This window comes from Rousettus aegyptiacus, unplaced genomic scaffold (genome assembly GCF_014176215.1).
Source record: "Rousettus aegyptiacus isolate mRouAeg1 unplaced genomic scaffold, mRouAeg1.p scaffold_m13_p_5, whole genome shotgun sequence".
NCBI classification, from domain to species: domain Eukaryota; kingdom Metazoa; phylum Chordata; class Mammalia; order Chiroptera; family Pteropodidae; genus Rousettus; species Rousettus aegyptiacus.
Genome location: NW_023416308.1, coordinates 72504060 through 72531057, shown reverse-complemented (window position 1 = coordinate 72531057; position 26998 = coordinate 72504060). Strand labels below are relative to the sequence as shown.

Sequence of the window (26998 nt, the reverse complement as noted above, 5' to 3'; positions counted from 1 at the left end):
CATTCACTATGCTCCATCCACACTGGCCTCCATGGTATTTCTTGAAAACTTTAGGCAGCTCTAGCCACAGGGCTTTTGTATTTGCTGTTCCTTCTGAGTGGAATATTCTTCCCCCAGGTATCAACATTACTCATGCCCTCATATCCATCGTGTTTTTGTTTGAATATCTTCTCAGTGAGGCTTTCCCTGACCAACCAGTTTAAACGTCAATCTTTCTCTGGTACTCCCTAACCTCTTCCTCCCACTTTACTTTTCTCCACAGAACTAATCACCATCTGTTCTAATTACCTGTTGCTGAGTAACATATCACTCTAAAACTCAGTGGCTTAAAACAATCTATTGCTATCCTTCATGATTCTGTGGCTGCCTGGGTTCAGCCAGGTAGTTCTTGCTTGAGGTATCTCACGTGGTTATAATCAAATGGCTGCTGGGACTGAAGTCATCTGAAGGCTCAACTGAGCTAGACGTCCAAGACGACTTCTTTAACCACAGGTCTGGTGCCTTAGGTGGGATGGCTCAAACAGCTGGGTTCTGGCCAGGAATCTTTGTTTCACCACTTAGCCTCCCCACATGACTAGTTTGGGCTAGCTGAAAGCATGGTGTTCTCATGGTAGTCAGACTTTTTATACAGATGCTGCCTTCCCCTAGAACTCACATTTCAAAAGCCCAAAGTCAGAAACTATGAGGTTTATGACCTGGCCAAGGAAGCTTCATTTTTACCTTGCTCTACTGGTTATACAAAACCAGTCCAAATGAAGTGTGGGAGGGGAAAACAGAATGGTATGAATACTGGGAAGCAGAGTACACTAGGCAGCTATCTTCAGAGGCTGTTACCACAATACCTTATATACTGTAGATTTTACTTTTATCTTTTACTTACTGTGCCTCCCCTTCTATGAGGATATACATTCTCAAGGAAAAAAGACTTCTGTGAACTTTTTCATTACTGTGTTCCCAGCAGTACTTGATATTAATTGGAGAAAAAGAATTAATTATTGCATTAGGTAAGTGATGTACATCAATAATTCACCCTATATGCTTGCATCTCACCATGGGACTCTCCCTTCCTCAAACTCCTACCAATTTAACTTTCTGGAAAGAGACCCCTGATGCATCTGGATTATTCTGGAAGCAGAAAGTGAAAGACAAAGTTGGGGGCAAACATCAAAGATGAAAATATTAAAAAGGGTCACAGACTGCCTATTTTAGTCTGTAGACATCTCTGAACACTCTAGCACCTAGTTTCTCCTTGTCAGAAAACTCTTCTAGCACACATAAAGTATGAACCACATCTGACATTTAATAATTCTACATAAATTATTCTGTATAATTACCCTTATAAAATCCAATTAAATATTCAGTTATGCTGTCTACAATTTCATGTGTCAGCTTTATCTTCTGGATAAGGAAAGATTTCTTGGAAATCAGCTTATTCAAATTTAAAAACAATTTTCAAAATTCTCAACATATATAAATCTGTGCATACTAGTACATAACAGAAAAAAACTGAACTAATGAATTCTCCTAGTTGGTAGAGGCAAAGCAGCTGTGAGTATGGGGAGAAAAGTGTGTTAGTCACAATCACTTAGCTTTTAAAGCCTGTATCTACATTTGATGTCATACCTTTACAAGTTTCTCCAGGGGCAGTAGCTTTCAACATTGACTGTATATTAGAAGCATCTGGTAAGCTTTAAAAATTCCCCATGCCAGACTGCATCCAAGATCAATTAATCTGAATTTTGGGGGGCAGAGCCCAAACATTAATATTTTTTAATGTTCCTGGGTGAATTCAATATGCAGTTGAGACTGAGAATCACTGCCTTAAACTCTCCCTTCTCCTTTACCCCGTCAGTCTTTTCTAAATAGTGTATGTGTGGGGGGAGGAGAGGAGGAAATGAGAAAAAAATAATAAATTTATTCAAAAAAAGGCAAAAAAGGGAAGGACTATTTTTTAAAAAAAACCAAAAGACATATAAAATGGTTAAAAAATAAAAATGCATAAGCAATCGCAATAAACATTAGTCAACTAAATTAACAGGAAAAAGAGCAAAGATTAATTAAATTTTTTATAAAATTGGAGCACTGCTATTTCCAATAAACACACTTAAAACATAAGACAAAGAAAGGTTGACAGCAAAAGGATAAATAACAGTAAAAAAAAAATGCAAATACTGATTCTCAATAGTTATCAGAGAAAAGCAAATTAAAATCACATCGAGATCCCATTTTATATCCACGGGATTGCCAAAAATTCAAGACTGAAAATAGCAGGTGTTAGCAAGGATGTGGAACAGCAAATCCTGTTGGTGGTAGTTTAAATTTATTCTTCCCTTCCAGTAAAAATTTGGATTTATCTAGCAAAGCTGAAGCTATGAACATAATACTTTCACTATTACGTATACACCCAAAGGCATATCTGAATCACCTGGAAAACCTTAAAAAATATTAATGCTTGAGCTCTACTTCCCAGAGATTCTGATTTAATTGATTTAATTGGAATATTGAGCAAAACAAACAAACTCATCACGGAAGAATAGTATAATTCCATCTGTATAAATTGAAAACCACACAAACAAAACATTATTTTGCCTAAGGGTACATTTATGTGGTAAAAGTATTTTTTTAAACATGAGAATAGTAAATGCAAAGTCAGCATGTGGGAGAAGGGAGGGAGATGGAATGGGGAAGGCACAAAATGGGGAGTTGAAGGCACTAATAATGTTCACTTTCTTAAGTTTAGTAGTAGCTACAGGTGTATGCCTTACATTGTCTACAGAGCTTATTTTATATATACATAATATTTAATAAAAGTTAAGTGTCACTAACTAATAGGTTATTTATACGAAAAAGAAAGTACTCATAGTTTTTGCCAAGAGCTGGCTATCAGTAAATGTTCTTATTCCCCTTCCCCCAGGAAAAAAAGTTTGTCTTGAAGAGTGGCTAAAAAGAAATGGCATGGATGCTTTATTTTAGTGCAGTCATTCTTAACAGTTGTCTGTGAAGTAATAAAAAGAGTCTTCTTTAACCTGAGAACTTCAAAGTTTTGGTATTTTTTCTCAAAAGCCAACTTCAGGAGTCTGTGGTGTGTACAAATAGCACTTACTTTACAGCCGAACATCTCATTTAAAAACAACTCTGTCTCTTTCTGTGTGGCTCTTAGTAAGTTTTTCGATCTGAGCCTACTTTCCTCGAGTAAAAAAGACAATATTTTATTCAACAAATATTATGGCTCCTACCCATGTGTCAAGGAATGTGTCAGGTTTAATACAACAATGTATAAGAAACATATGGCTTCTGCCCTCTTGAAGGCAAACTAATTCTTACTTCAAAGGGTTGTTGAAAATTTTATATAATGTATAAAGAAACTTGACATGGTGCTAGAAATGTACTTGATATTCAATAAATGCTATTCTCTTTCTTTTCTGTTTGGATAACTCAAAGTTAATAAGAAGGACTATTCCTTTTAGAAAACCTGCCTAGTGATCTAACACATAAAATAAAAATCAGTGAAAAAAAAAAATGACAGTAAAGTACTATATAAATATTAGTGGATTTAACCATACTTTGCAAATGTTATATGTTGTTATTAGTCTGATCTATCCTCAGGTTAAAATGTTAGCATCCGAATCAAAACTATTTTAAAATTATGAACCCAAACATAATTGGATTCATATTCTAAATGGTTTGACTTAAAATGTATTTGCAATTTGCTTTTAATATGGCTAGCTTCCAAATTCACATTATTTTAATGGCATTTATTATTGTAGGATTTTGTCTTTCTCATTTAAAAATATCTTGCAAAAAATTCATGTTGCTGAGAGGCAAAATGGAAATAACTTTCTAAGTTAAATAGCACTAGCACATACTTTTCGCAAAAAAGGAGGCTTAAATATTTACAGGATGAATCGAATAGTGCACTTTTAGTCCAGTGTGTGGCTGATGGGATTAGATCATTTTAAGAATGCTCACTACTTGGTGGATACCAGAGGAGGGAAGAAATAGCCCATTCTTTCGAATGGGAAATAGCAGCAGGCTTATCAGTTCAGTCTGAGGGAATTTTTTTTTTTACCATGATGTTAATTCTCAGTGGAAGTGGCAAAATCACAATATGGGTGGAAGTACATGAGCTTCCCAGGTCAGTTCTCTTCTCAGTGTCTTTGAAAACAGGTTTGTTTCTCTTAATATAGTATAATATGGTATTTTCTTTTTTAATTGAAAAAATTCATTGAATTAAAATTTTTTTTAAAGTTTAAAAATTTGCTAACACTCTGACAATTAATAAATAATATACAACACCCACGGGTATTGCTGACAAAAAGTGTCGTTGGTATAAACTCTAGAGAGAAATAGGTAACAGTGACTGAGGAGGAGAACGGGTTAGCGAGGAGTCAGGAGTGGAAAGTGGAAACTGATTTTTTACTTTACGCTCTTTTGTAACTTTTGAATTACGTACCATTTATAAATATTACCTTTTTTATTTTTTATGTAACACATGCATATGATCAACAATTTAAAGAACAGCAGGCCCTATGCTCAGGAGCAAACATTATTGTGAATTTCTTATCTATTTTCCAAGATAAGTCCTAGGCATTTTTGACATGCAGAAACTAGACCTCCTTAATGAGAAATCCTCACAGAAAAGAAAATGACTAGTCTTAAGGCTGAAAGTTCTGCAAAACTAAAAGTGCCCCCAGAAAATAATAATCAACAGGTATCCAAATGTTCCACCTCTGTCAGAGTGTGTGGAATTTACAATCTAGGACCTTACAGTTCTTCCCTGTGAGTAGCTTACAGTATAGAAGAGGAAACAAAATTGATGTTAAAAAATCATTAAAGAATAATCAAATGTTAAAACAGGGTACAGAAACGGAACACAAGTACAACAGGAGCTGGAAGAAGGAAAAGGTTAACGTCAGCTGAAAAAGAGTTGTTTGGAGAAGAGATCTGACTTGGAATAGCCCTCAAAACATCTAAAAATTAAAAAAAAAAAAAGAACAGGTAAGAGTATTAAAAAGTGAAAACATTAAGCAGAACCAAAATTATGTATGCCATAAATAACTTAACCATAAAAATTTACAAGCATCAAAATTCCAGAGGTCCAATAACTTTTTGTTACCATTTCTAGAAGGCATAACAGTTTGGAAAAGACTTTTGGTGTTTATATCAGCCTTCTCCTGCATATTAAGTTTTCCTTATTTTTGAATAGTATTTTTAGGTTTTCGCATATGTCATTTCACTTAAATCCTTACAACCTATAAGTATAGTGTTTATTCACATCTTGCAAGTGAGGAAATTTAGGATCATGGTGGTAAAAAGTGATCCGAAGTGACTAGCCTTTTTTTTTACCCTCACTTTTGGCATGATAATTTTGGAAGTTCTACAGACCCGCTCCTCAGAGAAACTGGTGAAAGTTATAAAATAAAAAACAAACAAACCCTTACCCTTACCCCTACCCCAGCCATATAAAGTCTCTGGAAATGGTCTTAAATAGATGAAGAAAGATCTATTTAAGAAAATATACTAAAATTGGTAAGGACAAGGAACGCTGGTGGTATCTGAATGACAACCCACTCCCTCCCTCACCCGTTAACACTTCAGCATAACAGAAACTCCGCTCCAGACTGATACAGCCAAGGACACAGGGCTCTCTTGACCACCCTGCCCTGCCCTGCCTCCCGCCCCACCCCCGCTTCCCCCTCCCCAAATTATCTTAGCAGGAGGTGCAGAATGCCCACATTTTTCATGTTGCCCACAGGTACTTGTTGCTGCAGCTAAGTTCTGGGCAAGTGCAGCTAAGGTAGGGGCTCCCTTCTTCAGCCCAGTCCTTGCTAGAGGGATGGAGGCTCTGCCTTGGGTGAAGCATTGCTGAAAATAACAGGCCCTGACTCTAGTGCCCTGGTTCATGGGGTGGGATTCCATGGTGGGGGAGGCAAGCCAGGAGGCCTGGGGCTGCAGCACTTGCTCAGTTGAGCACTCAGCTCCTAAATCAGGATGTCACTTAAAGAGAAGCATTCATTGTCTCTGCCTTCAGCATCAGAGCCTTCTTTCAGAGATTCTACCTCAGGGAAGAAGCAAGCCATAAAACAGACTTTCCAATCTCTCCCCAAAGGAACTGACATCATTTGCAACAGAGTGGAGTTGTTCAAAAGTAAGGGTGCTCTCCTAAACTGATTGTGGTGTAAGGCAATTGGGTGAAGACTCACAAATTCATTGGAGATAAGGGCTAAACTGTAGACCTGCTGGTTTGTGGGAGAAAAAATGCAAAAGAGACAGCTGGGAAGAAATTTTCTGGGGTCAGAATAAATTTCAAACACTGACCTTGGGAAGTATACCTTTAAAGGAGACTGAATTTGATCAGATCAATCTGTGAAGCAATTTATGCCCTTAAACACTGTTGAAAACAATAGAGCAATTAGCCTGCAATCAGTGAAGTTTATGAGTGTGGTCTGGGAAAGAAACAGCCAAGGAGAGCTGTGCCAGAAACAGTGCCATCTCTGGGCATACCCAAGGCTGTGCTCCCTGAGGGGCAACATCAGAGGCTTCATATCGCTGGGAGGGAGGAGGAAGGATAGGCTCCCATCTAGAATAAAGAACTCCTATAACTCAACCATAAAAAGACAAACCAATTAGAAAATGGGCAAAGGACTTAAACAGACATGGCAACAGGCATACAGAAAGATGCTCAACATCCTTCATCATTGGGGAAGTACAAATCAAAACTACAATGAGATACCACTTCACCTCCATTAGGAAGGCTATAATCAAAGAAACTGAACAAAACATGCAGTGGAGAGGACATGGTACAAATGCAACCTTCACACATTGCTGGTGGGAATGTAATACTGGTTCAATCACTGTGGAAAATAATTTGGCAGTTCCTCAATAAATTAAACATAGAATGACCACATGGCCTAGCAATTCCACTTTGAAATATATACTCAAAAGAAATGAAAACAGGTGTTTAAACAACTTGTACACAAATGTTCATAACATTATTTACAATAGCCAAAGGTGGAACCAGTCCAATGTCCATCAATAAAAGAATGGTTAGACAAAATGTGGTATATCCATACAATGGACTATTATTCAGTAATAAAAAGAAATGTGATTCTACTACAGGCTACAACAGAAGCCAGACATGAAAAGCCACATACTGTATAAATGCATTTATATGAAATATCTATATAGAAAAACCCATAGAGACAAAGAGTAGATTTAAGGTTACTATGGGCTGGGGATAAGGGGAACGAAGAGTTGCTGCTATAGAGTTTCTGCTGGTGTGATGAAAAGTTATAGAAATAGTGGTAATGGCTACAGAACATTGTGAATATAACTAATGGTATTCAACTGTACATTTAAAAATGCTTAAAATAGTAAACTATATATATATATAAAATCAAAATAATGAAAAAAGCAAATCAATCTAATGCCAAACTTCAGAATGTAGGATGAGATTCCGTAAGAAAATCTTAGAATGATATTCCTATTCCCCACAGTATGAAATTCAGATATAAAATATACATGTCTTTTTGAGTTTCATTTAATAGGCTTATACTTTCAGTTCCTTCTTCACTTTAAAAAGTACTTAAGTGAATAAATTCTAGCACTAGAATAGATTCTAGTGCTCCTATTATATGAAGCATAACTCTTAGATTTTCTTAATCTAATTTCAAAATGTATAACCATTTATCACACTTTGGCATGGCAAAATTGTAATTAAAATCTTAAATATGAATTATACATTTACATATAAATTATAAATATTTGAAAGCAAAAGTCAAAAAGAAAACCCACAATTAGATACCACTTCACACATTCTGGTATGGCTATAATAAAAAAAAAGCAATGATAAGTGTTGGCAGTGACATGGAGAAATTGGAAGCTTCATACGTGGCTGATGAGAATGTAAAACGGTAAAGCCACTTTGGAAAATGGTTTGGCAGTTTCTCAAAACGGAGTTACCATATGACCCAGCAATTCCACCCAAGAGAAATGAAATCATATGCTCATCCAAATGTTTTCACAAATGTTCATAGTAGCATTATTCATAAAAGTCAAAAGGTGGAAACAATCCAAATATCTATCAACTGCTAAATGGATAAACAAATGTTGTATATCTATACAATAGAATACTAGTTGGATATAAAAAGTAATGAAGTACTGATATATGTTACAACACGGATGAACCTCAAAAACTTAGTGCTCAGTGACAGAAGCCAGACACAAAAGACCATATGTTGTATGATTCCATTTATATAAAATGCTCCGTAAGAGGCATATCTATAGAAAGTAGTTTTAGGTTACCTACAGCTAGGGGAGGGAATGGGAGGGGACTGCTAATGGGGACCAGGTTTCATTTGGGGGGATGAAAATGCTCTAAAATTAGGCTGTGGTGATGGCCGCACAACCCTATGAATATACTAAAAACCATGGGAATATATATTTGAGTGAATTTTATGGTATATAAAACACATCTTCATAAAGTTTTTTAACCTGCTCTATCGCCTCATTTCTATAGCTGTCCAACTTTATCCTCTATGATTCAACAATATGAGCCTTCTAATCTGTCCATCCAACATCTAGTGAAAACCCCTCACTCATTTTAATTGCTTGACTCTATTTACATTGTTCCCTACCTAGAATACTCTCCCTAGGGTACAGTCAAGTCACATATTCATTTTGAAGAGTTTTCTAATGAAGTCAATCCTCACTGACCTCACTAATTTTCTTCTAGATTCCATACCACTTACAATTGGTAACACTATAACCTCAAATAAATACATAAAGCAGTTTCACTTTATTTCCCATCAATGTCTAGATTTTACCACAATATCTAATTCTTCCTTTAATCCCTTTTATTTTCTGAGAGACAAACTAGTTACTCCAGAATCATAAGAACCAAACAATTGTGGGGACTCAGCTAGGGTCTTAAAACAGAAACTGCATACGTACAATCAAGGAATATTGCAGGATAATTAACATCGAGAGTGAATAAAAAGCATGCTCCTTCCTCTATCAACCCCTGCCAGCTCACCAGCTTTATAGTCCAGAACTCAGCTATATCTTTATATCTCTCATAACATTTAGCACAGCATCTTGAACACAGAGGATACCAAATGTCTGCTGAATAGCGAATGAATGTCTTGAATGCAATTTTCTACATATATATTCAGTAGTCATACCTGAACAAATAAATATCCAGTCTTAAAGTAGGAAATGGAAATAAGAGGGAAAAACTAAAATAATGGAGACATGCATTCGCTTCTCAACAGTGTTTTAGAAGTGCATGTTCTTAGTGTGAATTTCAAGGTGGCCTCTTACTGCTGTCCTCAAACTGGAGTGTATACTAAGCATCCTTATCTTTAAATAGTTACTGAAACTTCATTGTTGTCAGAGCAAAAAAGCACTATTAAGAGAAGAATGAATTTAAATATGAAACTCTACTTGCCCCTAACAACGCAGTGCTGAAATTCAAACCCCTATGCCGCTTCATGTAGTCAGGAGGAAATTAACACAATGAAGCTTGGAAGTACAGAGGTGTGTGAGGTGGGAATAAGCAGGAGCGCTGCTTTCAAAAAATAGAGGGTTGGCAGGTACAGAAGACAAGTCTTAGGAGCTGAACTTCTGAAAGCAACAAAAACAGTGGGTCATAGCGCAAAAGCCACACTCTGCTGAAATCTGATATAGACCACGGCTGCAGGAGCTTAGGATCAATGAATTTGAGAGTATCTCTTTCTGGTACTCTTTATAGGCACCTCTAATTCTACTATAAAATTCCTCAACCTCGCCTTGAAATACTATTAACATAGAATAGTTCTCATTTGTTTAGCTTCAGAAATATATGTTTTCCCGTCCTATGTATTTATATTTATCTGGTAACTTGCCCTGTGTTGTTTAGAGGCCACAGTACATATACTGTAATCATTCAGTCTTGTTTATGGGACTTTCTTGGTAGCAAAGCAGTTATCTCCTAATTTATTATTTTTTAAGTTTATTACTATTTTTTTCTTGTTTAATTTGGGTCTCTTTAATAATTCCCTTATTTGTAAAAATGTCTTTAATTTATGCCTTCTCTTTCCTGCCATTTACTTTTTAATATTCAGTGGTTTAGTTTAGTGATCATAAAATGTATTTAAGGTGGGTGATTCTTCTTCACTTCAATATTCAGAAGGTTCTTATGTGAAAATAGAAAGTAAACAACATAATTGCCTCGAAAAGAATGTAGTTTTACAATTTATACACAGTTGTCCCTCAGTATCCACAGGTTCTAGGACCCCCAGTTATTAAAATCTGCAGCTGCTTAAGTCCCTTGTATAAAATGGTGTAGTATTTGCATATACCCTATATGCATTCTCATACTTTAAATCATCTCTAGATTACATATAGTATCTAATACAACGTAAATACTATGTAAATAGTTGTCATACTGCATCCTTTAGGGAACAATGACAAGATAAGTCTGTACATATTCAGTTCAGATGCAACCATCTAGACCTAACTACACAGCACGTATCAGCAACATTATAACTTTTTTTTTTCTGAATATTTTTGATCTGTAGTTGGTTGAATCTGTGGATGTAGAATCCACAGATACGAAGAGATGACTGTATTGTAATTTTATCATTTGCTGCCTTCTTTGAATTCATATATGCGTATGCTAACATTCCATTTTAAATGTTTAGCAAAGCATTTTTATTCCACTTTTTGCAGAAGGCTATCATCAAGCTTTCTTCAAACTATGTATGAAGAAAGATAGCATTTGATTATTTTTAACAATGACTTCAACATGTGAAGACAACTTCTCCCAGTGAATACTTTATTCAATAATATAAAGAAAAAACATCATCAAGAATCAAAATGTGAAGGGGACTTCTGGTCCCCTTCTACTCCCCCTTTACATGGTGGAGTATGTAAATGCTGTGCCTGCTTCCTCCCATGACTACATCAAAATTACAACTAAATTATAAAACATCCTCAGTGAGGACTGTATCCAAGTGAGACAGAGGGCTGCTGGAGTCCCAGGCATAACTCTTGAGGAGCCTCACAAACTCACTCACTCTGGGCTCCGATGCAGGGGCAACAGCTCAAAAAGCACCAGGGACATATGGGAAGGAAGTGAATTTATTATTTTCAGAGTGAGGGCTGGAAGAACAGGGGGTCAGGGCAGCTTTCTCTGGGGAGACACCATTGCTCCTTTGTTGCATTCTCCCCTGACCCAGCGGGAAGGCATAAGCAGATGCCAAATCTAAGCTCTCCATTAACCTAGCTAACACCACTCTCCTGCCCTGGTGATTCCAAGACCCTACCCCACCTAACTCACATGCCCTGACTGAGCAATTTCGAGTGGCTTTTCAACATAAGCGGCCTGTTTTGGTTCATGCTGCAGAATTTTCTAGAATCTCTCATAGGTTCACAACCCCAAACAAGCAGTGGCTGGCCTCAGCATGACCTGTACCTCTTGCTAAGTGGCCCCAAGCCTAGCACAAGTGGTGACTGGTCTTAACTTGCATTGTAAATCCCATTAGCTGACTCCAATCCTGGCATAAGCTGTGGTCTGTGTGGGCATGGAATGGAGCTTCAACTGAGCAGTCACAAGAATGGCACACGTGCCAGCTGTACTCAGTCACATCGTGGTGTCTAGGAAAAGGTCCCAAGGCCAGTGATAGTAACCGCTAGACTTGGTTTGCAGCAAAGCCTCTCCCAAGTGCCTTCAAGCCCAGCAAAAACAGCAACAAAGTGGAGATCAATTAGTAGCTCCGATCAGGCAGTCCCAGACCGGGCATAAACAGACACTAACACTGGCCTGCACCACAGCCTCTCCCAAGAGGCTTCGGAACCAACACACCCAGTGGCCAAGTTCAGCCACACCAGAGAACCACCCAATCAGCTCCACAAACAACACACCCCAACGGCAGACTTGGATGGCACCAGAGCCCAGGAAAGCAACTCCCATTATGTGGGGTTAGTCCCCACATAGCAGCTTGTCTTCTACAGTCATGGCTAGCCTGCAGAGCCAGTCTGCCTGAGAGTCAATCCACTCACTAGCAATTGAGGCTCAACTACAATAGGAAGGCACACAGCCCCACACAGGGAACATCTCTGGAGCACCCAGTTCCAGGGAACATAGAGATTGTGCTACTGGGCCTAAAACAACACCTACTACATAAGGCCACTTTGTTAAGACTGGGAGACATAGCATATCTACCTAACATATAGAAACTAACACAGGGAGTCAGCAAAAATGAGACAAAGAAATATGTCCCAAATGAAAATCTGGGGCAAAACACCAGAAATAGAATTAAGTAAAATGGAGACAAGCAATCTATCGGATACAGAATTCAAAATATTGGTTATAGGATGCTCAAGGAACTTAGGAGAAGAATAAACTCAGTGAGAACTTCAACAAAGAAACAAAAACCATAAACAAGAACCTTTCAGAAATGAAGAATACAGTGGCTGCAATGAAGAATATACTCAAAGAACAAACAGCAGATTAGATGAAGCAAAGTATCAAAAGATTTGGAAGATAAGGTAGTGGAAAACAACCAACTGGAAAAAATAATTTTTAAATATGAGGATAGTTTAAGGGGCCTCTGAGAAAACATCAAACATAACAATAATTGCATCATAAGGGTACTAGAAGGAGAAGAGAGAGAGCAAAAAACTGAGAACCTATTTGAAAAAATAACAACTGAAAACTTCCCTAACCTGGTGAAAGAAATAGACATACAAGCCCAGGAAGCACAGAGTCCTAAACAAGATGGACCCAAAGAGGCCCACATCAAGAAATGCGTAATTAAAATGCCAAAGGTTAAAGACGAAGAGAGAATCTTAAAAGCAGCAAGAGAAAAGCATCTAGTTACCTATAGAGAGAGCTTTCATAAGACTGTCAGCTGATTTCTCAACAAAACTTTGCAGTCCAGAACAGATTGGCATCAAATACTCAAAGTGATAAAAAGCAAACACCTACAACCAAGATTATTCTACTCAACAAAGCTATCATTTAAAATCAGACAGATAAAGGTCTTCCCAAACAAGAAAAAGCTAAGGGAGTTCATCACCACCAAACCAGTATTACAGAAAATGTTGGAGAGGCTTCTTTAAGAAGAAAAAAATAAAATAAAAAATATGAATAAAATGGTAATAACTACATATCCATCAATGATTACTTTCAATATAATGTAAATAAATTTAATGCTCTAATCAAAAGATATAGGGTGGCTGCATGTATAAGAAAATAAGTCCCTTCCACATGCACCTGCAAGAGACTCACTTCAGACCAAAAGACACACACAGAGTGAAAGGAATGGAAAAAGATATCTCATGAAAATGGAAATGAAAAATGAAAAAAAAAAAAAAAAAAAAAAGAAAGCTGAGATAGCAATACTTATACCAGACGAAACATACCTAAAACAAAGGCTGTAAGAGACAAAGAAGGACCCAGTAATTCCACTTCCAGGTATTTATCCAAAGAAACCGAAACACTAATTCAAAAAGACATATGCACCCATATGTTCACTGCAGCATTATTTACAATAGTTAAGATATGGAAGTAACCTAAGTGTCTGTCAATAGATGAATGGATAAAGAAGTGGTATATATATACAATGGAATATTACTCAACCATGAAATGAATGAAATTTTGCCATCTATAACAATATGAATGACATTGAGGGTATTATGCTAAGTGAAATAAGTCAGAAAGAGAAAGATAAATACTGTATGATTTCACTTATACATGGCATCTAAAATAAATAAAATAAACTCATAGATACAGAGAACATTTTGATGGTTGCCAAATGGGAGAGGGGTAGAGGAGATAGGTGAAAAAGAGGAAGAGATTAAGTACAAGAAAAAAATCTACTCCTTTTAGTTGCAATGTATACTATAGCTGGTAGGACAGGAAATCAAAGAAGTTTGAATTTCCTATATGATTTTTAAGGATTACTATTAACAAAATTTCAGGTTCTGGTCATGGTGTTTCCACACAATTCTTATTAAAGCAAATCCTCACTGGAAAAATATCAGAGCACTATATCCCCCAAGATAGGAAGCACAACTTACCTCAACTTGAAAAAGTTCTCCAGCCCCCTCACAGTCATTGGACGTGATTATTGGAGTATGAATATGCACAAAGCCATTGTCCTAGAAGAAAAAAGGAAAGCCACTTTTTCCAGTATACTTGTAGATGAAACAATTCCAAGAACATACACCTTATCATACTATTAAAATAGCACTGAGAATGCCATATCAAATCCCTCCCTAACTCCTCAAAAGAAAATTATTGGAATATCAAGCTGAATATTTTACTATTCACAGTATAAAGAATTTTAAATCACAAACTGAGTTAGACATTATCTAGTCCAATCTCCTCACTTCAAAGATAACGGAGATTAAGGCTTAGACAGATTTAATGAATTGCCCAAAGTCACACAACTAGTCAGTGTCAGAACCAGGATCTTCAGGATCTTTTCTTTCTCTGGTGCTATTTCTTCTTCCCACTTTTCTAAAATACTGTTAATAACTTCACACACACACACACACACACACACACACACACACACTCAAAGATAATGTATAATGATGTTGCCCACATTGGTCCAGGAATACAAAGTGATCAATATAAAGTTCAATTATTTTGGAATGAGACTCACAATTGTAACAAACCACCAAAAAGGAGAAAAATTAAGGTTGATAAATAGGGACTGGAGAAACAAACAGCAAAAAAAGTAGAAATGAATTTTAGGAAGTCTGTCATTAAACGGATTGCACAGTGCACTGCACATGGCACAGGCAGTGCACTTCCTTTCCCTCAAGGAAGATTTTGAGCAGCAAATTCATCCATTACTGAGGCGTCCAACTGCGATTCTTCCGCTCCAAAGTCTGAGACTATTTCCATTAGTGAACCACAAAAGCTGTTGCTAGTAGGATTGAAATAACCCAGCAACTTCAAGGTTATGCTTCTTTCATTTTGACTATGTATGTGGGCAAAAGGTTATATTCAGCATAAAGATGCAGGCTAGGGGTAGAGGTAGCTAAAGGGAACTTGTGCTGCAAAAGCAGAATAGTATATGTTTAATGCAAGAATTTTGGTCTTGAAATCAATGTAATGAATTTATACATATATATATCTAATTTCTGTTAAATTCTGTCACTGGTGGAATATAAAATGTCTCAATGTGTTACCAGGGCCCTCGGAAATTTGCTTCTTCCTAAAAAGGTTAAATTCAAGTATTCTGGCTAAGATACAAAATATCCAGTTAACAACCTGCCTTATGATGTAGACTGATTAAATATTCAAGTCTAAATTAGGAGTCTCAGAAAGTATTCAAAAATATACTTAATCTGGGAGCAACATGTTTAGAGGTGCTGTACAGAGTACATTATAGAAAACGAATGAAATATAATCAATAATAACGTTACTGCATAAAATTTTTGTCTCTTAGGAACCAAGAATTATGAACATGAATCATTTATTCCATGTGAATGCAGGCAACTATGACCATGAGTGCAGTAAACAAAGAAAGGAAGTGAAAAATCCAAAGGAAATGAGGGTGGCCAGAGGGAGGGGGAGAGGGAGGAGAAAATTTAACGGCTAAATATAATTGCCAAAGTTACAATTGGTCAACTGCCACAAGAAACAATACTATAAATCATATGAAAATAACTGCATGAGGTTTTTTTTTTTTTTTTTAAATTACTCAAGTGGTGGGAATTATTCTCAATACTCAACTAATGCTAAACCTTTCAAAAGATGTCACTTTTTAAGCCTTAATGCTGCTAGTAAAGCTTATCATATCAAAGTCTATAATATTACCACCAAGAGCTATAGAGGAGAGTACAAAGGAAGAATAATAAAGCATAGAGAACAAAGTTCAAAAAAGAGAAAGTAGAGAGGGAAGTAGAAAGATAAAAAGGGAAATAAACAGCAAGGCACATTGTCTGTGGGATACCAGTGTCAGGTACTTATTCTAGCTCACAGCAAAGTGGTTCCTAATTAGAGATATGAAGTTCAGAAAAGCGGCCAAAAAATAAAAGTACATACTTTCATCCAATTTTTCAGATTCCATCCACTATCTCTAAAAATCTAAATATTTTGATAGCTACACATTCTAGAACTAGATATTTCACAAGGCATTGAGTATCTGAAAATTACAAAAATCACATACTAAGCTCCATACACATCACTCAACGATTCATGGACTACATTTTTCTTTCACATGCACCCAAAATAAGTATCATTATTAATCAAAATTAATGAAAAAGGACCATGACAGCACTTGCTAGTTATAAGCACACTACTGGCAACAAAAAATGACAGCAAGAGGAGACAAAACCCACAGAAACCAGTCACAGGAACTCAAATACACAGCATTCTGGGGTCATTCAACACAGGAACAAAGAATGCTCCGCACTGTGACAGCCTCTGAAGGAACTGCTACACAGAAGAGGGAAAAATCTGATATTCAAAGGAAGAACCCTGACTCATCAAGAAAGGGAAAAACTCTTTTATTGGCTCAATTTAGAAAGCCGGGATATGTGTAACACATTTGGGGATAGCTTCCACTGGAAATTAGAAAAATTGGTGCCTGGAGAGATAATCTTGTTATTTAAGAAACTCAGTTCTTCTAAATAACTCATTCCTTGAGGATTCTAGAGAGCCAAGTTTTAGGACACAGCAAATGAATCAATATTATGAGCAAACCAAGTTACACACAAAACACTTTAAAATTTAAACCAAAAACAAACAAACAAACAAAACTAGATGTTTAAAGTATCCTAACTAAAAGATATTGCCCAAATTTGTCTCCTGCATTTCTAGACTGAAATTTATGAAAACTTTACATTTTGAGTCTTAACATCTTTTAGGGAGCCTAAAGTAACAACTCAAAGAAACAGTATCAAATATTAGATAATATGATTATTTAATGTCCTACAGCACTCCTGTGGTTTCTTTAAATAACTCGATCTTAATTCCCACACCTATGAGAGGGTAACATTAATTATAGAACTCGGTATCAGGAATATATTTTCCAGGGCTTTACAATTAACAAGTAAATTTATAGTACTCAAAATTACCTACTTTATAACTATCACCAGTAGTGCTAAAATTTGTTATTTTCAACCACTTAAAATGTTTTTAATTTTACTTAATTTTGCTCATTGTTTATTTCAAATTTTTCTAGATTCTCTTATTTTTTAATTTTTGCATATTTGCCAAAGCTTCAAGTAATGAAGAAATCCAGAAAGTAGGTAAAGTCCACTGGTCAATGGATTGCCAATACCACCATCTAGTGGCCATATATCTACAAAACTTTCAGGATTAAAGCAGGTCCACTTTGTCAGCTGTTAAAGCCATATGGGCGGTGGGGCATCTTGAGGGCTGAACAAATTTCTTGTTTGTGTGATTCAAGCACAACTGAAAAACCATATGGATGTTGCATAAGAAAGTTTATGAGCACATATGTAAATGTACCCTTTCAAACTATAATGGAATGACATTGTACAGTGTGATTTATTTTCCTTTGTTTGTTCAAAAGTACAGTATATGCTTTGAAGCCATGATGTTCTTTGGCTGTTTCACTAGAAATCAACTCTGAAAGAGCATCTCAAAGAGAAAGAACTTTCTTGGTATGCTGCAACAGGCCTGGGCCTGCATGCATTTTTCACAAGGGGAAAGTACGCTGTTAAACAATCTCCACAAATTAGCTGGATCTTGGGAAGTGGCACAGGAAGAGTTCCAAAACCACATGGAATAACACTGAACTTTATCTGCTGGGTCACTCCTTGCCTTTGGAACCCTACTATCCATATGAGGGGAGGGTCCTATCACCTCATCAGCTTACCAACTACATTCCACTGTGGCTTTCCCAGGAGGGGCCAAATGACTGAAAAGCAAAACTAAATAAGACAAAATGCCTTTAGTCTCAGTTCAATCTACTTGATCAACACCAGTAACTCTTTACAAGTTGTATTTTCTACACATAAAATGTCTATGACCAAGATGGAGAAATAGAGACTAGATTAACCCTCCTACCTGAAATAATAAAAAAAAAAAATTTTAAAAAGCAAAAAACCCCACAAACAAGCCACATGAAATAATAGTTTTCAAGACGCTGAATATCAGACGACAAAGGACAGCAATCCCTCAGAGATGGGAAACAAACACTGTGAACCCTACCAGCAGCCTAGCTTACTACCTTGAGGTTTTTCAGGCCATACCAGGGAGAGGGGGAAATAGAGTCCAGCAGAGTCCCTGAGTTGAGGAGACAGAGGTGAAAGTATGAGGAGACCAAAGTGGCTAGAGTTCATTAGACAGAGTACCAGAGAGGAGAGAGCTGTGCAGAGAATTCCAGAGATGTGTGGAGGATCATCTGGAATATTAGGTAGAGGAATGATTAGCACATGTGTGTGAGGAAACCATTCAAGGCCAGTGAAAGAATCATGCAAAAAGATTTGAGGAAACAGTGCCTGTTCTCACAAGTTAGTTTGGAAAAATCATCATTCATAAGGCACTAGGTAGAGTACTTAGGAAGGCTTTGCCTCAACAGTGGGAAAAAATTAGTCCTAGACTGAGCACTCCTCCAGAACTCTTTAAAAGCAGGACCCAAAGGATTAAACAGTTTTCAAGCAACTTAACTACATACCAGCACAAAGCTTAAGAAACTTTATAACTACCTAGGCCCAAATAAGGTAAAATTCACAATATCTCGTATCTCATCAAAGATTAGCAGGTATGCAAAGTGGCAGGAAAACATAACCCATAATGAGATTAATTAATCAATAAAAACTGACTCATAACTGATAAATATGTTAAGAATTAGGGGAAAAAAGGACATAAAAACAGTATTTTTACTGCATTGTATGTGTCCACAAAGTAGAGAAACGGATTTTTAAAGGGGGGCAAAATAAAACATCTAGATGTGAACCTACATTACGTGAGATGAAAAATGTACTGGATAGAAATAACAAATTAGGCCTTGTAAAAGAAAAGATAAGCTTGAAGACATGGCAATAAAAACTATCTGAAAGAAACACACAGAGAAAAAAAATTTAAAAAAAAAAAAAAGAACATCAGTCAGCTACGGAGATATCATCGAATGGTCTAATATAAGAGTAGTTGAAGAAATAATGACTGAAAAAATTGATGAAAATTAAAAAGAATAGATCCAAGAAACTCAACAGATTCCAAACACGAGAAACATAAAGAAAACTGTTTCAAGGCACACCGTAATCTAATTGCTCAAAACCAGTGATAAAGAGAAAATTTTTAATCAACCAAAGAAAAAAAGTACCACTCAAGTAAAGGGTGCTTAGAATAAAGAACTAATTGGACTTTCAGGATAATACTCCAGTGTTACAATTATTCAACTTTTTCAGAAGACAGAAGAAGAAGCAAAGGACCTTACCTTAAAGAAAGAATGAATAGCAGCTGTGGCTTCACTGCGAACCCTCAGTATAGAACTCAGAACATTGGTCCTACACCTAAGGTGAGGATATTGTCTCAGATACTCCAGAGGATGCCTCTCTTTATATTTCAAAGGGAAAGCCTGCCAACAAATGGAAAAAAAAAAATTAGAAGCTAAAAAAATAGTTTCCAGGGCATTTAAAAAAATAGTAGTGCTTTTGGACGAAACTGAGATGCTTTCCTTCTTTATTTCTTAATATAACTAAATATAGTCCACGTTGATTCCAACAAGTTAGCAGAATGGTGGTGGGGTGGAAGCACAGAGATGTGGGTTTGAATTCTGCTCTACTCATTAGCAGTAGAACCATGGGCAAATACACAATATCACCAAGACTAACCTGTTATTTATCAAATTTCTGTTAGCTATCAATCACTTCTTACAAATAGAGAGATCAGAATATAATAATACAAAATAGTTCATGGTTTGGCACATAGAAGTTCAGAATATTGTAGATATTAAAGGTTGTTTTCTACAGCTATATACACACATGTTTAATTTTAAAATCATTCAAATGTCTTGAAAGTCTGTAATTATTCATTATCAATTGACAATGTTTATCAACATGCACTGCTATCTAAGAACATGAGGGTCAACAGCTTTCTGTCATCTGGTAGAGTATTGTACATTTATGAAAATTTTGAAGGAAATTATGATTCTATCTAGAAGTATTTCCACCTCAACCACACTCCCTAAGATTAAGAGACAGAAACAAACTCTCAGACAAAAACCAATGATTAAATAAAAAAGATAACAAAGAAGCTAAGTAAAAGAATTACCCTGGTAGTCTGTTTCTTTTAGTCTTGTCAATTCCTTTTAGGTCTTGTAATTTAAATTGTATCAAAATAAGCGCCACACTTACTAAAGTGAAAATATAACATTAAGAGGAATCTTGGGGACTCCTAGGACTTCAGAATTTCCTAATGTCAAAGTGACACTGAAATGAAGGGAAAGAGATGGTGGAGGCATCAACAGAAGCCAAGAGAGAACAATTTAAGAAGAGTAAAACACACGGCAAATTTTTAATAATCATATATCCTCTAAAAGAGCAAAACCAAAAAATGGTTATCATCTCTATTCCTCTCTGGGTTCCAAATTATATTCAGTCTATTTTTAGAGCCTGACTCTTGACTTTACATGTCAACTGGAATTTCTTACAAAACTATTCATAATGACATTTCTAAAATATTTCCCATTTTCTTTCTTATTTCATGTATTTAATTTATTCACTATCCAAAAGAACTAAAAATTAATTAGAATGATGTAATTTCCCTATATTTCTCCATTTTTTGTTCATTAAATATTTGAAGACAAGTATTGAAAAACAACAGGGGAGTCAAATACCTAGTATATCAATTTTGACTGTGACATTATTCAGCACTATATCCTTGGGCAAGTCATTTCATCTGGCTGCTCCTCATTTTCTCCAATTTAAGAAATTAAATTATCTATGATTTTACCCCCTCTAGCCTCTTTATCAGGCTAAAAATAAAAGCTATACAGAAGAGTCTTGCAAAAGACAGGTATAAACACGTCTTAATGTAGAATTTCTTTGTTCAGCCCAAGCGTTACAACACTCTAGCACTGTCCAATAGAATTTTCTATAACCGGAAATGTTCTGTATCTGTGCTATTTAGTACGGTAGCCACTAGTTACGTGTGACTAGTGAGCAAGTGAAATGTAACTAATGCTCATGAGGAATGGAATTTTTTATTTAATTTTAAGTGATTTAATATTAAACAACCAAAGGTGGCTAGTGGCTACTGTACTGAACAATACAGTTCTAGATCACGAAAAGTCACTGCTAGATAGACCTTTCCTAAGAATGTGGTCTGCCTTGGTATGTCTCTGTCACTGAGGCCGACTGGGGATGCTTATAAAAGTGGTTAAGTTTCAACTGTGATAGGCACCACAGAGATGCACACACAAATATTTTACTCTCACTCATAACTCTCAGCCACCTTCATAAATACTTTTTGCTATTCTCTCTACATTCCTCAGGCTCTGTAGCCCATTTCAGTGTTCTATGAAATCATAAGCGAAACATGTTCTAAATGCCATCTTCCCAATAATCACACTTAAAAATGATTGCCGATGTTTTTAATTAAGCCTAAACAACCTCCATAAGAATGTCACAAAACATACCTTGGCATCACAATGTCCAACAACTTCAATTTTTTCTGCCTTCAGTTCCACATTCTGCCTTTTGGATGGACTTTTTACTAGCTGCCCTTGAATTTCCACAGAACTCCCAAAAGCCAGTTCTCTATAGTAACAAAAACCCAGCATAAACAAGATATCATTATATGTAACCCTCATTTAAATATGAACCTTTCTATTATAACATTAAAATATTTAATGATAAAAGTTTTTACCCTAATTGGGTTAAAAGTTGCAGGTAGTTAAGAAGAGACTGAAGCAAAGGATGGGTGGGGATACAGTTTCAGGAAGATGTTAGAGGAAGAAAGGCTCCAGCTTGAAGTATCTTAATTCCAAATATTTGGATTTAAGCCTCAAATTATGAAAAGCAAATTCATTTAGAAAAATCACTCAGGGGGCAAAGTGAACAGTGGATTAGGATAATGGGGAGCAGTGGAGATGGAAAAAAAATGAAAGGACTCTCTCTTTTTTAATTCACCTACTGTCGAAGCTTGAATCTGCTACAACCTGAAGGCTTTCCAAAGATGATCCATCATTTACATGCAGGAACAAGACTTCCTTCTGGGATCGGATTGAACGAATCCATCCCTAATTAAGAGAAATATTTCTAAATATGAGCTTAAAACACAAACATTTTACATTTTCATTACACATATACATGGACAACTAAATGAAAGTAGAGAAATGTCTTCATAACCCTGCCTTAACAAATCAATTGCTTTTAGTTCACCCATGTGCATATATAATTTTATATGGTTCTTATCACAGTGAGATACAGCTTTGGCATTCCACCTTTTGTTTTGTTTGTTAATAAAACTCATGAGCCTGAATAGATGCCTGACATTCCATTAGGTTGATGAACCTACTTCATATAGCCAATCCCCTCAATATGGGCCATTCTGGGTATCTTCTCTTGCCTCTGCGCCTCCTCCAACCCCAACTATTACAAGTAACAGGACACATATTTGGGTCTCTTTCTCTTTTTATGTCAAATTTCAGAACAGAGATTATATATTGACTAGAAACATGGTTTTTTTTTTCATTTTACGAAGTATCATAAATAAAGAGTGTCCAAGAAACTTCTCATCATGCACATATATTAAGTAGTACATAAACTTTCAGATATTCTGAATTTAAATGACAGGGAGGTTTGAGTAAAAATGAGATGTCTTCAAGCAGACCAGTGACATAAAACTTACATCTAACTTAAATCTAATTAGCATAGAAATTCAAAGAGAAAATTCCTCTAGCAGACACTGAACAATTGTGAAACAACGGATGGTGTGTGATTAACCACCAAACATGCTTGGGTAAAGATGATCCTACTTAGAAAAACTATACAGTCATGCGCCACTTAACGACAGGAATATATTCTGAAAAATGCATCATTAGATGATGTCGTCGTTGTTTAAACAGCATAGAATGCACTTACACAAACTTGGTGGCATAGCCTACTACACAACTATGCTATGTGGTATAGCCTATTGTTCCTAGGTTACAAGGCTGTACAGCATGTTACTGTACAAAACAATATGAGATTAAGTCAAGCAAGAGAAAGGACGCAGTCAAGAGACATGTAAACAAGACGTATGAGGCTGCTGCTGGTGTAACATGGCATATAGTTCTACAGCAAACTTTTTTTTTAATAAGTAAAAAGAGTAGAATCTTAAAATAATAATAGTATAGCAAATACATAAACTTGTAACATAGTCATTTATCATCCTTATCAAATATTGTGTACTGTAATTATATATGCTTACTTTTATATAACTGGAAGCATAGGTTTGTTTACAACATCACCACAAACAAGTAATGTGTTGCACTATGACCTTATGACAGCTCCAATGTCACTAGCCAATAGGAATTTTTCAGCTCCATTATAATGTTATGGGACCACATTTTTTATGTAGTCTGTCATTCACCCAAACGTCGTTATGACTATATTGACTATACTGACTCTTACTTTCCTCATGTCTCCACCATACCCTATATTCAAGAAGTCTTCCTTGACTTCCTCACAGTTAAGAATTTCCCTCTCTGTTTTCTCTAAGTTCTTTAATTATATCACTAATACTAACATATTGCTGTAATTTCTTGTGTTAGCCATTAAACCAGGGCTGTCCAACAAAACCACGTGAGCCACGAAATATTTTATTTTTTAGTGGTCACATTAAAGTAAAAAGAAACAGGTGAAATTAGTTTCTAATTTAACCCATTATGCCCATATTATCAACATGTAATTAACATAAAAATGAAACATTTTATACTTTTCAAAATCAATCAATGTGTATTTTATTTAGAGCACCTCTCAATTTGAACTAGCCACATTTCAAGTGCTCAGTGCCACAAGTGGCAGGTAGCTACTGTATTAGATTGCACAGCACTAAAATAAAAGCCTCTAACCTAGGCCCTAGGGTCTGTTCTTTTCATCTTTGAACTCTCTCTAGACTAGAAGATATCATTAGAGTATGCCAAATTAATAGATGAAATCAAGAAAATTTTTGATTTAGATCATGGAAAGAACATGAAACCTAAAAACATACAGAGGTAGATTGGTCGTATTACTAAAAATCGGTAATATTTGAGGACAACAAAAATAACTGCATCAGTATGTTTCAGCAATCTACTAAGAAAGTCAAACCACTTTGATTAGCCTTCTTTTAGAGAAAGTCTTCTATGTGGAGCTGCTGCAAATAAATATTGGCCAGAAAAAAAATAGTAGCTAACATTTAGGCTGCGTACCACTGTTCTAAATGCCTTATACCTATTACCTCGCTTAATGTTCAAAGGACTATTACCATCGTTTTATAAGAGGAAACTGAGGTTTAGAGCACATAAGTGACATGCCCAGAATTAACAAGCTACTCAGATGTAGATTTACTCCTAGACAGCTTAACTACAAAGCTCTTTCAAGTTGCCAAACTCCACTCTTTCTAATGCATTAAACATAAATTATACGCAAAGCCTCATTTTGAGCACTGAAATAGCTACAAGTTGAATGAACGGTAAGGTTTAGTTAAACAAATATTTACTGTTAGCCATGTGTGAATACCAAAACAGGTAAGACATAGTTTCTGCTCTCAAGTTGCTGGCTCAAGACAACCACCATATAACTGTGGATATTCATTATGAGGCTAAAGGAAAAAGGGATCGTTCCTTAATTTTGCTGTATGGTTAACAAGGTACCATGAAAGCGTTTTATAGGCATCAAAACAGTTTTGCCAAAAGTAATGATAGCCAATAAAAGAAGAAAAGTGTGAACGCACATGACTGCCAACATTTTCCAACTTTTCCCTGCCAGTCGCTCTGACTCGACAGTACAAAGCCTAGATGTGGATGTCATATAAGTCACTAAAAAGAAAAAAACCCATTCCCTTCCCATACACCAACCTGAACCTTAATGCGCTCCCCATTCGTGTTCCGGGCCCCGAGAGCGTTCCGCACGCTCTGTTTGGCCGAAGGCTTGTGTCTCGGGCAGGGAGTGGAGGAACAGAAGCGCAGGGTTCTGAGGAGGCACCGGACCTGGAACATCGCGCGGTCCTCCTCGGAACCAGCCCTGATCCCAGCGGGTTCCGACCCTGCCTGCGGGCACCCTCCCCTCTCAGCCGCTCCCCTAATTCCGGGTCACAACCCTGTCCTCAAGCGCTCTAAATCTAAAGCCTCTTGGTTGCTCCCTTTCCTTCAGGGGCTCCAACTCTATCCCCTGAGAACTGCTCTTCTTCCCTCTCCCGGAAGGGGCGGAACGGAGACCACACATTCAGCGACGCAGACCGAGAGGAAAGCACGGGCCACTGGCAGCCGAGACGGCACACACTCCCGCGTGGTTTCTAAATGTACGCCCTGACCCCCAGCAAAGAGGCAAGTATCGCCGCTATTCGTCATCACGCCAACGCTAACGCCATCACGCTACGAGTTGGCTGAGGGGGAGCATGCGTACTTGTGACTCCGGTTTAAAGAGGAGGTGGAGCGGGGGAAGGGGGCGGGGTCAGGAGCTAAGACTGGGCGGAGCTAAGGCGTTAAGGTTGTAGGGGTTATAGCTGCAGGAGCTACGGAGCCCACGTGGGGCGGGCTCCGTAGAGTCCTAATTGCTAAAGCATTCAGGTGATGCTGAGGAACACTGACAGACAAGGAGTGACTGCCGAAGAAGGAAGGAGTCGAGAAGGAGACCCAGTCATTGAGAGGATTAGCCCGAAGGTATCAGTCATTCCTGAGTTCTTAGTAGAGAAAGGCAAGACATGCCCCTTGCTCAATTGACAGTTGTGTGGTATCAGACTCTAAACAGACAATAGCATAAAAGAATGATCAGTTCCTGGGTAGAGCCTAAACGTGGGTTGCTAGAGATGGCTGGAGAATGGAGCCCTCTCACAAGTAAGAACTGAAGAGATCCTGAATATGGGAGTCAGAGAAGACTCCATAGTGTGAAGATGGAGAGAGACGGAGAAATGTCGGTTATTGCCTGTCAGAATCTTAAAGTCTCTTTCTTTTTTTCCAACACAGTTATATGCATTTTTTTTTTTACCTGGAAACATTGACTCTTTTATTATTTAGGCTACCTTTTATATTTATACAAAAATAAATTTTTTCCCTGTAAGTCAGTGACAAAAAGATTTCTAATTAAGAGAGAAGAAGGGCTAGTTACTTAAATTTGCCAATATTATTATGACCACTTTACAGGTAAGGGATCTTAGGCACAGGAAAGTTAAATGACTTGCTCAAGGATGTGCATTCTATAAGTGTAAGATTTAAATCCCAAAATCCTGGCTTCATGTGCTAAACTATAATACTATACTGCATCTCAAGGTGGGAAATAAAAATATGATCCCTTCCATCAAGGAGCTCATGGTCTCAAGATAGAAACTGGCAAGACAACACATCATTGCAACATAAACCGATAAATAAACATAAATGGACACAAGTGAAGTAATATTCTAGAGAAGGAAATAAGCTGAGTTTTTGACAAAGATTAGAATTTACCAATTTGGGATGTAAAAAAACATTTCCTGCCGTGTGGTGAACAGGAAAAGTTACGGAATAGTGAACAGCCTGGAAGAATTGTAACATTGTTCTCAGTACAGATGAGAAAATATTTCTCGTGGAAATACCATAGTTCTTGGGCACTTCTTGAACCTTCAGAAAAGAAATATGGAAACTTCCAGCCAAATGCCTTCAGAATTTTGTAGCTTTGGGCCATTAAAAAAAAAAAGTATGCCTTTGGTGTATTGGTTACAAAATTTGGGGAATGAGACAACCTGGAGTAAACAGCAATGACTCATTTCTCAGTTCAACCTCTTTAAATACGCCTACCATGTCCAAGGAACCAAAAGTAGTGACCAGTTGGCTCACTTTCTACCCGCAGCATTTTGTCTACATCA

At 36.8% G+C, this 26998-nt stretch overlaps 1 protein-coding gene across 2 annotated transcripts in view; it reads right to left on the bottom strand.

Moving 5' to 3' along the window:
- NARS2 (asparaginyl-tRNA synthetase 2, mitochondrial) overlaps positions 1-25505 on the bottom strand; it is a 98713-nt gene extending 73208 nt beyond the window's left edge. For both annotated transcript variants that reach the window (XM_016161566.2, XM_016161567.2), the window contains exons 1-5: positions 25017-25505; positions 22105-22214; positions 21612-21732; positions 19410-19550; positions 14065-14145 (exon numbers count right to left, since the gene is read on the bottom strand). In XM_016161566.2, the coding sequence (XP_016017052.2) occupies positions 14065-14145; positions 19410-19550; positions 21612-21732; positions 22105-22214; positions 25017-25157 (594 nt within the window). In that variant the 5' untranslated portion in view covers positions 25158-25505. The remainder of the gene's footprint in view (positions 1-14064; positions 14146-19409; positions 19551-21611; positions 21733-22104; positions 22215-25016) is intronic.
- Positions 25506-26998: the final 1493 nt, after the last annotated feature.